The following is a 13,005-nucleotide window of genomic DNA, read 5'->3' as shown; positions in this document are numbered from 1 at the left end:
ACTTATGTTCTGTATACAAAATATGACATATTCAGGGCTACCTGAATACATCATGCCTAGTAGGGTATGAAAGGTTTAGGATATAGGTCGGGAGTTCAATAGAAACCCATGATGCAGCATACTCGTCGAGATGTAAGCGAAAGCAGGACTATCTCCGGCCTTCATCGATTCCGTACCCTTTTACATTATATCTGATAAAAGTTTTCGTCCCTTACTTAATACCTAGGAAAGTAAAGTAGCAGACGGTATGGACTATGGCCTATTTGCGATAACATTTATGAAAGCACTACCTACCCATATTATGAAAAGCCTCGATTGCTCAACGGTTAAAGGAGCGAATTGAACTCCGATAGGTCGGCCGGCGCGAAAGCGAAACCCCAACCGTTGCACTATTGTCGTACCTCGACTAAAATCGTACTTTTGACATGAAATTTGACACAAAATGTTAAAATGGCGCGTGAGGAGTCATTTTTTTACGCATTATAGGTACTATGATTGCGATACAACTCTGCAAGATTTGGTACACTAAAGTATAGAGCATGAATAATGGCAACTCAACCCGCCTGAGGTTGTCTAGACGAGGTTGTTTAGATCCACCTGTCACACGCCCATTTGCGTTACTGACAGAAAAAATATAATTGTCACTACGATACAATATCGATCTATAACGATGAACACGTGTTTTTTAAGCTTATTATTAGTTTGATAATATAATCATTTGTGTACAAATGTATTACGGCACGCGACTTTTGTGGTATGGCCGGCACTCTCGTCGATCTACGCTTTTAAAAATTCTTTATTTTAGTTTTATTTTTGAATTCCGTGTGTATAAGTTTTAAAAGCATTTTCCTATGCTAAAGTTTTATAAACGGTTCACTTAAAGTTTGCATTAGCTTGCATTCAGGTTGACCCCCGGTTAAAGTGGAACGTAGCCTACATCGTCAGTCGTATTTCAGCTGTCCGCTCCGAGACAGTCCGCTACGCCTTAGTTTACGCTACGAACTCGCTACGTTCTAGCTACGTAACAAGTGCTACGAAATAAAATTGTATTACGTCATAAAATTGTAAAGTGCATGCTTTTGTAAATTGGTAGCGGTATTCCGTAGACTAAAAGTTATGTGGTGTGTAAAATGTCATAAACTACGGGTGTGGGCAAATTAAAAACACTTCAACGCTGCAATGGGAGATATAAAAGCACGTGGCGCGATGCGGACATTAATATTTCTACTGTCGTTACAAGGTAATTAATGTTTTATGAAAACGTGTACTGTGTGGTAATATTTCGCTTGCCAAACATGTTTATTCAGTTTAAATTATGCTTTAGCATGAACATGTATATTTTTATTTAGATGCAATTCCAAACTGCTGAGGTTCGTGACCCCTTACATAAATCACATAATATTAGGATTCTAAAATAATATTAACCAAACACAGAAGCCGATAATTTGAAAACCTTATATATAACTAGCTTATTCCCGCGACTTTCATAAATTCACAAATTTCCAACCCCTATTTTATTTTATTTTTATTTATTAAATTAACTAACGGCTACTTACACTAATACATTTTAAAAAAAACTTAATTGTGAAAATATTACTTACTAAATGTAGTCGCCAATAAGTTAATACAACATTTACAAACATATGTGACAAAATAAAAATATAAACATCAATAAGATTACAGATAATACTTCCTACTCAAGACTTCCAATATGCAAAGATCTTTTCCTGAAACCTATACAAAGAGTCAAAATTAATGTCAATGACAGATCTGTGGTGGTTAAGAGTTTTACATAATCTTGAGACAGGAGAATTGGCGCCAAGGACAGTTCTACGCAACGGTGGACAAAGATTTATATTTATAGATATTTTATCCCATTGGAGGTTGAATTTTCTTAGCGGATGTCTAGCTAGTAAAGATTAGTAGTGATAACTTTGATATTTGAATAATGTAAGTACTTATTGTGTTTTATTGCTTCAATCTAAATTTTTCATAAAATAGATAAACAATTGGATGCATTAATTTCTTTGCAAAAAAAATTCTGCCAACTGCTCTAAACCTAATTTTTTTTAGTCTCAATTATTGCAAATGTTAGTTTATTTTTCTATAATTTTTATTTATCTATGTGGAAAATTGCAATTTCCAAAAATATCATGAAATCGTTTGTTTGTTCGAAACATGGATTATTTTTAAAATTATGTTTTATTTTATTGCTTTCTCTTTCTCGGTACACTACAGTGAATAACTCTATCCTTCTTACATTTTTGCTAAAATCAGTTTCGTTATGGCTCCTTACAGTATTCATCTAACCAAGAATTATTTGCACAAAAAAGAAGCAATCTTGTCATCCCAAGAGAAAACGAAGGCAATTAATTTAGAGAAGGTTTTTTTATGTCACGATGTTTTAGTTTACATGCATCTAACTGGTATATAAATATAATATTGTTAATCATCCCATCCATACCCATATGTTGTACCATGTATCATCATCATTATCAACCCATCGCTGGCTCACTACTGAGTATGGGTCTCCTCTGAGAATGAGGCAGGTCTGGCCCAATTGCAGCGTACCTTAGAGAACATTATGTAGAATTCTCAGGCCTACACGTTTTCTTCACCGTTTTAAAAGCAAGTGATATTTAAATGCTTAAGGTGTCCATAACTTAAAAAAATAAGTGTAAGTGAGTGTAAGTGCGTGCTCGGGATCAAACCGCCCCGCGCCTACCTCCCGAATATGAGGCCGACGCTTAACCACTGGACTATCACAACTATTTCCAATCATGTACAAGATTTATCATCAGTCATGTATGAGATTATAATTTAAAAAAAAAAGATTTAGAAATAGGTGTTTTAGTTTAAAAACAAACGCTTGTACCAGAGTATGTATTTTCCTCTACGATTTTCCTCATTTAATATTATGTCTACACTCCATACTAATATCCTTCTCCAACATGTTCTTTGCAACATGATTGCCTAGCAGAGATAGCTTTCAGCGATAAGGCCGCCAATTATGCTGATTGCTCTGTATTGTACGTATGATTATATTTGTATTTCTTGTTGTAGGTATAATAAAGGATATTATTTTCTTTTCAAATATAATATTACCTATGTTTTTAGTTAAAAACTAAAATATTATATACAGCGAAGTGCACATGACAACGTCGATCTAAGATGCAACGCACACCTGCAAAGTGGAGTGGAACGGAGGCGCTGCTTCATTTTTGGTAACACCTCAAACTCAGCGTTATTGACTTTGGCATAGCAGCGGAAATTTAGGTGTCATGCTCCTTTTGAGTTTCATTCATGTTTGTTTTGTTTTTATTATCCTAAGATTAAGTTGTTAGGTACCAAAAAATAACGACGATTTTGACGACCTCCCTGGCGCAGTGGTAAGCGCTGTGGTGTTATTAGTGGGAGGTCCCGGGTTCGATTCCTGGCAGGGGTTTGGAATTTTATAATTTCTAAATTTCTGGTCTGGTCTGGTGGGAGGCTTCGGCCGTGGCTAGTTACCACCCTACCGGAAAAAGCCGTGCCGCCAAGCAATTTAGCGTTCCGGTACGATGCCGTGTAGAAACCAAAGGGGTATGGGTTTAATGAAAACTGACATACCCCTTCCAGGTTAGCCCGCTATCATCTTAGACTGCATCATCATTTACCACCAGTTGAGATTGCAGTCAAGGGCTAACTTATATCTGAAAAAAAAAAAAGCTTTACTTCGGCTGCAATTCTGCTCCGTAGGTATGCGTTGTGCATTAAGGATAAAAAATACAGTCAGCCCTGTACACTTCTCCCTGTTAATAACTCTTTATTATAAGGCAGAGGGCTTTTGTCTAGAATCAGTTATTTTACTTTATTTTCATTAAGCTGTGTAGATCCCGTAGATAAAGTTTTCTACATAATTAGATTTGCAGAAAACCCACCAGATTAAAAAAAGAACCTACTCGTATTTGCAGATGCAGTAATCTCTCTCAAATGCCAATAATAATTATGGATAGGGTTCACACTAAGGGTAAAGTTCACAGCGGTTCCATTGACTAGAGGCTCGTTCACTGTCTAGTGAACGCAATGAGTACGCAAAAATGCTCGCCGCACTGTTGCGACCCGAGTACCGACCCGTCTCTAGTAGACACTTTCCTTAAGAACACTAAAACACACGCACAAGATCGCATACATCGCGGGCTACTTTGAAGATGCCCTGGTATGAGCATGCGCTTACATAATAATTTATTTTACATGGAAGTAACATCGAGGTAGCGTGCCAAACCACGACCGCAAGGTATCATAGTGATGCTTCTTCGGTATTTCTTTACCAAGCCTCGCGACGCACGTGTAGGCCTAGCTTCTGAATCACTACCCATATTATAAAATGTGAAAGTGTGATTGATGTGATTTTTTGCTTGGGTATATATTTGAAGACTTGAAGAGTGAGCTACTTTAATCAAAGAGTTTCCACAGGATTTTCAAAAATCTAAATCCACGCCGACGAAGTCGCGGGCGTCAGCTAGTTCCATACAATTTGAACTTGACCAGTGAGTTTTTATATTACTAGAGCAGCTTGGAGATTCTCTATGTGATCAAATCAGAAATGAGGAGATCCGTAGGAGACCCAGAATAACCGACATAGTTCAACAGGTTGTGAAGCTGAAGTGGCAATGGGCAGGGCACAAGGTTCAAAAAACCGATAGGTAAACGTTGGGGTATCAAGTTGCTCGTATGGAAACCTTGAATCGAAAAGTGCAGCGATGGAAGATCCCCCACTAGCTGGACAGATGACATCAAACGAGTCGCAGGGAGCCGCTGTGTTCAAGCGGCGCGGCGTGGCGTGTGGAAGTACCAAAAAGAGACCTATGTCCAGCAGTGGACATCTATTGGTTGATAGTGATGATGACAAAGAATGTTTCACAATGAACTCAACCTGATAGGTGCATAAATTCAACAGGGTCATTGTTTTGACACTAAAACATGAGGTCTGGTAATGTACAGTTCGAAAAACAGATTTTGTCTCTAGGTCCCTTGCGTTTGAGGCACTAATATTTTTGGATTAGCTGTGACGTGGATATTTCACCTCTGCCAGTGAAAATAGAATAGTAACCAGTCATAGGGGAAATACGCAGATGCTCGGTGTCAAAAATTAGTCTGTGTTATTTCCCGTGGCGCAGGGTTCAGATAGAAGCCATGTCCAATTTACCTGGAATTGTTAGATGAAATAGAGGCATATAAAAATGTAAGTTTTAGAGAATTCTGATGACTGTTGTCTGTGGTCTTGAAAGAAAAAGATCTCAAGTTTAATTTTTAGGGTTCCGTACCTCAAAAGGAAAAACGGAACCCTTATAGGATCACTTTGTTGTCTGTCGGTCGATCAAGAAACCTACAGGGTACTTCCCGTTGACTTAGAATCATGAAATTTGGCAGGTAGGTAGGTCTCATCGATGTGAAGTCATCCGGATCAGCCTCACTAATGGGTGTTCCTCAAGGCTCTATTCTAGGTCCTTTCATGTTCTTGGTATACTTACATAAACCATACGATTTACCATATTTTGTCCAAAATACCTACTTGCGATATTGTACTATTTGCTTACGATACGTCTTTGAAGTCGATAGAAATAAATACAATTTTGACGATGTAAGTAGTGCCATATCTCAGGTAACTCACTGGTTTACTGTAAATAATTTACTTTTAAATGCAAAAAAGAACTATGTGTGTTGAATTCGCACTGCCCAATACCAAGAACATAAGTAACATTAATTTAATGATAAATAACGATGTACATTGAAAATAGAAGAGACTACAAAAATCGAAAGATTGTTACTGGTAGATTGATTAATTTTATTCACTTCAGCCGTAAATAATACATTTTCATTATCATATTACTTAGGTAAGTTTTTCTTTAAATACGTTTTGGTCAAAGAAACACTTTCTACCCAATTGCTGTAGGGTTCCATCCTGAGAGGAATTTCAATTGGCTTAGACCCTCATTAGTATTAGTCGTATAATAGCATTTTCTGCTGTAGGGCGCCAGGGTTTTTATGCGCGATTCCTAAAGGGTCTTGAAATAAGTTTTATGTAAAACTAAGTTTATTTATGAAATATGATTATAATTTATAATAATAATAACTCTAGGTATCTACTTGTAATATCAGCGATAAAAATACTTCTAACTAAGAATATACCTTCTTTCTATTTTGGATAAAAATTTAAGATGTTTTAAACTTTAGCATAAATAATATTTTTGGTAGTAAAATCTGTAAAAATGATAATGGCGGCTTTATATCTATCGTCAGTTTTCACAGAAATATTGCACCCGCATCCGCCCTTTCCATGTCACTTAATATCTAAATTCTAATCCCTTCAAACAAAGGACATAAAACGAGAATAATCTTAATGCTCTTAAATCGTTTTGTAACTGATATAAATCTCAGAGATTCTGTGTTAAAATTGCTTTTGTCTACGTGTTTGAGAATAATACTTATCTTTTATGTTGGCTTTGAAAACTTATTTTCTAGAGACATATCTAGGGATGTCGAGATAAATTATATTGTTATTATTTATGAATTACATCTAGGTACCACGATACTCGGCAAGGGGTAGGCAAGAGGTATGTTGCTGAGTTAGGTATTATTCCTACCTCTGAGTTTGCTATACAAACTTTAGTGGTATAGACATAGTGAACTACGCGGCCAAAAGTAATGTACCTACATCGGCCTTTAGAATGACATTTCGGCTTTGTAAAGCGTTGTCTCTGGCACTTATTCCTATATTATGACGTTTTGTCGATCTCAACGACAGGGACAACGCTCTACAAATTTGCTATCTCCTTCTAAAGGTCTATGAACATTACTTTTGGCCGCGTACTGTAGGTATATAGGATGTATTTCACGAAAATATTTTGCCTATGTTTGTGTAAGTGCACACGCACTCACTACTATAATAAAGGCTGAGCCGTCATCGTGAAATAGAATTGTATAATAATTATTGATTTTAACAACTTATCACGCCCTTTTTCTAAAGGAAAATATGTTAGGGAAACTATTAAAAATAGGGAAAAATATTACAATTTTAAAATTACTTATTGCAAGCTATCTCTGTACCTACCAAATTATATCAAAATCGGTTGAACGGATGGGCCGTGAAAGGCTAGCAGACAGACAGACAGACACACTTTCGTATTTATAATATTACTTAGTATGGATATGGGTAGTGATAACCGATACATCAACCTAATTGCATGGACGGGATCCGTTTGTTCGTAACTATACTGTATATAGGATGTTACAAGTTGATAGGTATTAAACTAGCTGCCCCGGCGAACTTCGTACCACCTAACAGTCGATTCTTTTTCAGGCAATTTTTTGAAATTTTTCTTTTTTTTTTAAGAACCATCCTCGTTTTAGAGTTTAAACTACCATGAGTGATTTCCATTCTAAATAATATCTGTCCCGGCTTTACTCACGTGTGTAGTCGACGTCAAAAACGCGGCGCGTGCTCGAACGGACTCCCTTGAAAAAAGACCCCGTATGGGTTCGAAACTAGTCGGGCTAACGTCGACTACACACGTGAGTAAAGCTGGGACAGATATTATTTAGAACCATCCTCGTACTTCAAGGAATATTATAAAAAAAGAATTAGAGAAATCGGTTCAGCTGTTCTCGAGATTTGCGATAAGCAACACATTTAGTGATTCATGCCGAATGGCAAAAAACGGAACCCTTATAGATTCTTTTTATATTATAGAAGATTATACGCCTAAATACTCAAACACTGCTAAAATTTACTTACATTCAACAATACAATGGGAGAGAAGAACTAACAAACTAGTAAAGCAAATCCAAACAGATGTGGCTCGTTTAGACCGAGGTTATAGGCTTTGTCCTCAGAGGTTCAGACACACTGTACTCAGTAAGTACAGCAATAACAGATACAGATATTAACTACTAGCTGATGCCCGCGACTTCGTCCGCGTGGAATTAGGTTTTTAAAAATCCCGTGAGAACTCTTTGATTCTCCGGGATAAAAAGTCTATGTCACTCTCCAGGACTTTAACTATACCCATGCAAAAAATCACGTCAATCGGTTGCTCGGCAGCGACGTGATTGAAGGACAAACCAACAAACAAACACACATTCGCATTTATAATACGGTTACTGATAACTGATTACTGATAATACATACCTGCTCGATTATAACAGGGAATACCACTATAACCTTATTTGATAAGTAACATCTTATTTTGTTTAGTGGCTTTCTGTAGTACCACTTGATAAAATATATACTTATTTACAATACTCTCTCTCTGCATGAGTGTTAGTTTTCATTATACCAGCCAATGTCAAAAAAGTAGATAACTAATAATAATAATATACAAGTAGGTACATATATCCAGAGGACTATGTAGTAAAATAGTACTTTCTTTTTAAATATTCTCTTTGATTTTCCGCGATGAAAAGTAACCTAGGCCCGTTTCTGGAATGCAAGTTTCCAAATTACCACAGAATGTACCAAAGAAAATACCAGAAACCAAATTTCGTCAAAATTGGTTGAACGGATGGGACGTGAAAAGCTAGCAGACAGACAGACACACTTTCGTACTTATTTCTAATAGGGTTTAGTATCCATCAGGATTAGTATTTTAACTCTATGGTTCAAAATTACAATACCAAATACAAAAACCAGTAAAGTGCGACGAACCACAATAATTCGCAGTACAGCATATGTTTTCACTCAACCACTATTGAATTTTATATTTCTTATTATAAATTAAATACATACGTCAAAGAGTTGTTATATTACTAGAGCAATAAAGTCCTGCAAAATAAAGTCAGTCTAACTGAAACTATCTCAGGGAAAAATCACGACCGCTTGACTTGTAGTATGCCAATCATAGGTACCTACTTATTAATTACTTATTAATTTAGTTCAGCAAAAGTAAGTAAAGTATGATCCAACTTTTAATCTGTATGAAAATAATGTTGGAATCTTTATCATGAGACTAGCAGCCCCCAGCTTCGCGATAATTTTTATAAATCTTCTAAGTGAAGGTCTACTTAGATTATCTCTATAAAATAAAGAGTATATTTTATTAGGCCAGCCAAAGATTGTTATATCTATACGTATTTAAATCTATACACACACACACACATTATTTAATATAATATAACTTATACAATATTATATAATATTAATAAGTGTCACAACATGTGCCAAAAGAAATAAAAAATTAAACACTAAAAAGTTTGCTGAAATTCGAAATCTCCATTTTTTAAATGAAGATGAGTAGTTTTTTTTATACCTGAAGTATTAGGTCTGCTGCATGTCTGCTGCTCCATAATATACCTAACTCAATGATATTATGTAGGTAAGTACGAATGTGGGTAGGTAGGACATAGATTTAAAATGCGTGGTTGGTTTTTCTGAAATTAGGTTAACCTCATCTAATTGGTATACCTACTTGCGTACGCAAATAAGTTGGTAAAGCATTTTATTGTAGGTAGATTGATAGATACCTACCCACAATCATATCTGGAAGTGACGTAATAAATGAATTTGCATAAAATAAACAAAAATCTTAAACTTAACTCTGGGATCGAAACTAGTATACTCTTGGGCTAAGAAATTCTTAGACTATGTTGTTAGAAATTAAACTGTATGTTGCAAAGAAAGATTAAAGATCAAACATACACTTTGAGAGTAAGTAATATTAATATAGAAAAGTAAACATAAATTGATCCGAGTTTCTTTGAGGCAAGGGAAACCTGGGCAAAAGCTATTCGAATAGAACTAAACTGTGGTGCATTTTCGAAATAAGATCTACTGGGTTAGTATGAGATTTACTATCCCGTTGATAGAATTCGAATGTTCAAATACTTTAAATCAAAAGGAACTTTACCTCGAATAGAACTAAACTGTGGTGCATTTTCGAAATAAGATCTACTGGGTTAGTATGAGATTTACTATCCCGTTGATAGAATTCGAATGTTCAAATACTTTAAATCAAAAGGAACTTTACCTCCTTATTTTAAAGCTCAAGTTCGTCCATACATCTACTACCAGTCAGCGTTTCAAGCAGAAAACTTGTAAAATAAAACTCGGTGGTTCTAGATCTACGACTTTAAATGAAGGATGTTTAGGTCTATTTTACTCTGACATTATTGTGCTTTGACGCTCGAATTCTATCAACGTTGTGTGGCGAGGTGAGTAATCTCATACTTACTCTACAATGCCAGCCAGGAGATCTGGAGCGCCCGCACCGCACGCAGCCTGACGCGACTGTATGGCGCCATCCACCCCTCAATGAGTATTGCATTTTATAGCAGATTCAGCGCTTTAGTTGTGGTGAACCACCTACGTGGGAAGAATAACATAGATCGCTTACCGTAGTATGTGAGTCATACTCGTCGTCATATTGAAATTTTGATACATGATAATAAAATACCTATTTTTTTTTTCCTACCATAAAGCACCATTATAAAATGGCAGCTTTATTACTACTACCATCTAGCCTATGGGCTAATAAGTAATATTATTCTAGCTTAAACTTCTACTTATGATTAATTTTTAAATCTAATTTACAGTCCAATAACTGTCCTTAGTTTATTCTAACACGTACTTACAGTAAAAATACCTAATAATATTGTAAATGTCCAACCTTTCCATTCTGAGAGGAGACCCGCTGCTCGATTGCGGGAGAATGTCAGCTACAATGTCACGATCGCAATCACCTCTGATTGGTTGACGCTCGCTCACTATTGTCTACAATGCATTGTTACAACAAGAGTCGCACAAATTCAGCCAATCACAACAATTGAGATTGTAATAATGATTGACGTTTTACGAAATCGACCTACTGTGCTCAGTATTAGGCTGGTGATGGGTAGATCATGATTATAATGTGAAAGTGAGCTTGTCTATCCGCTAATTTTCAACGGATTGTTAACGGAACGTTTGGTACAGAAACAGGTTGCATCCCGGAGAAAGGAAATAGGCTACTTTTGGTCCCTGAAAATCAAGGGGTCCACACGGTATGTATTTAAAAAAATCTAAATCCACGTGGTGTCAAATCATCTACTTGGTAGCCATAGTAAACCATCTCTACTAGCCAGTAGAGATGGTTTGCATCGCAGACGGACATCGACTACTTTTTATCCCCCAAAATCCCAAAAATGGCGGCCTATTTCCAGTCTATAGAAGTCGTTGCTATTCATAAAAAACAGGTTTCATTTAAAATATAAGTATGTACTGTATTTACCTATAGGTACTTTAAATAAAAGTAATGAAAGTTCTAGTGTATTAAAAGGAACCAATTAATTGATATGAATTTGATAAGCTTCAAATAGGCCGTTTTTCTAAGTACATTACATATTTCAGATTTCTTTATTAATTTAATGGCAGGATATTTTTCATTCATCGATGTTCAATTAAATGTATGGCTTGAAAATTCCACTGTAAGCGCTTTAATCATATTTAGTGCGGTAAATTGTTTGCTCTGGTTGAATAGGTCGTCGCCCGCGGCCAGCTTCGGCACTGCATCGAACACAGAGCCTGAGACTTTTATCTTCCCTAAGATTAATTTCTGCACTTATATTCTTGCCAATTTCGTAGTGGAATTTCAAAGCTTTTGCCTCCATATTTACTTAGTTTCTATGTGACTTTTATACAAATTGTTCTGGAATAGGCTATGTTTTATTTTATACTTATAGCGTTATTTTTAAGTTGGCTGCCTTCCCAAACTACTGTCTATGATAAATTTGTATTTCTTTAAACCTTGCATATAGAAACAAGAATAAGGTTTTGTGCCAATATTTAAAAAAAACATCTTAATAAATCATCATCACTGAGCTTGGATGTTCTCTTAGAATTAGAAAGGTTTGGTCATAGACCACTCCGCTGGCCAAGTGCGGATTGGCAGACTTTAAACACCTCTGAAAACATTATGGAGAACTCTCAAGCATGCAAGTTTTTACACCATGTTTTCCTTCACTGTTAAAGCAAGTGATATTCAATTAAGTATTCTTCTTAATTGAATATCACTTCTCTTATTATAGCTCCAAAAATTTGAGGTGCGTGCCCGGGATCGAAACGCCGACCTGCCGAAACATAATAATTATTTACGGATTATTGGAAGATCGTTTTTCGATACGTACACTTGAATAGGTATTTCAGTGTGTGTTTCACCTCTTCCACGAGTAGCGTGCGATCACGTACGATTTTGTCGACATTTAGAAATTCGATATCTTGAGTACGATCTAACAACTTCATATGGATTCGACACCAAGAGTAAAATGGTACAGTACTCCCTAGTGTATTCATTTCGTTTTTGTAAAGAATACTTATCGAATTTACTTACACTCGCAGGTAAAGCTTAGCTTTATCATAAGTGTGTAAATAAATGTTTATTGCCAAACATCCAGTCGGTCTGATCATTATCTGTCCTTAGATAAGATCACAGTCAAAGAATTTTGAAAACATAATTGTCATATTATATCACTATCCATATTATAAATGCGAAAGCGTGTTTGTTTGCTAGTTTGTCGGGTTGTTCTTCAATCATATCGCAACAGAGCAACGGATCGACGTGATTTTTTCATAGGTTAAAGATCTGGAGAGTGACATTGGCTACTTTTTATCCCGGAAAATGAAAGAGTTCCCACTTTTTTAAACCTAAATCCACGCGAAGTCGCGGCCATCATCAATAAAGGTAGATGAGATGTGGGATTAAATGAAATAGTGACGCCTCGTGATGATAAAATCATTATAAATTAAAAAAATTAAAAAAAAAAAAATCTACGAACCGCCTCCCTGATAACGCAACATAAAATATTATTCGAATCATCTTTACGGATCGTGAATTCGGGAGACGAACAAATGAGCCGCCTTTGTGTGAATTAATGATAGCTGAAGCCATTTCGGCAGGCCATTGACTCGTTGCTCTTATACTAGTTTAATAGAGATGATTAGCATAGTCATTACAATTTCGTTATGTGCCATTAGGGTCAAGGCATATTGACGCA

At 36.0% G+C, this 13,005-nt stretch overlaps 2 protein-coding genes across 2 annotated transcripts in view; one reads left to right on the top strand and one right to left on the bottom strand.

Moving 5' to 3' along the window:
* LOC117984287 (zinc finger protein draculin-like) overlaps positions 1-13,005 on the bottom strand; it is a 321,299-nt gene that overhangs the window by 26,413 nt on the left and 281,881 nt on the right. The window lies entirely within an intron of this gene.
* The window catches only part of LOC117984558 (uncharacterized), a 68,926-nt gene continuing 56,892 nt past the window's right edge, over positions 972-13,005 (top strand). The window contains exon 1 of the mRNA XM_034971189.2: positions 972-1,240. Within this exon, the coding sequence (XP_034827080.1) occupies positions 1,180-1,240 (61 nt within the window). The 5' untranslated portion in view covers positions 972-1,179. The remainder of the gene's footprint in view (positions 1,241-13,005) is intronic.

Source organism: Maniola hyperantus, chromosome 8 (genome assembly GCF_902806685.2).
Source record: "Maniola hyperantus chromosome 8, iAphHyp1.2, whole genome shotgun sequence".
Lineage (NCBI taxonomy): Eukaryota > Metazoa > Arthropoda > Insecta > Lepidoptera > Nymphalidae > Maniola > Maniola hyperantus.
This window is presented reverse-complemented; position numbering and strand designations above follow the sequence as displayed.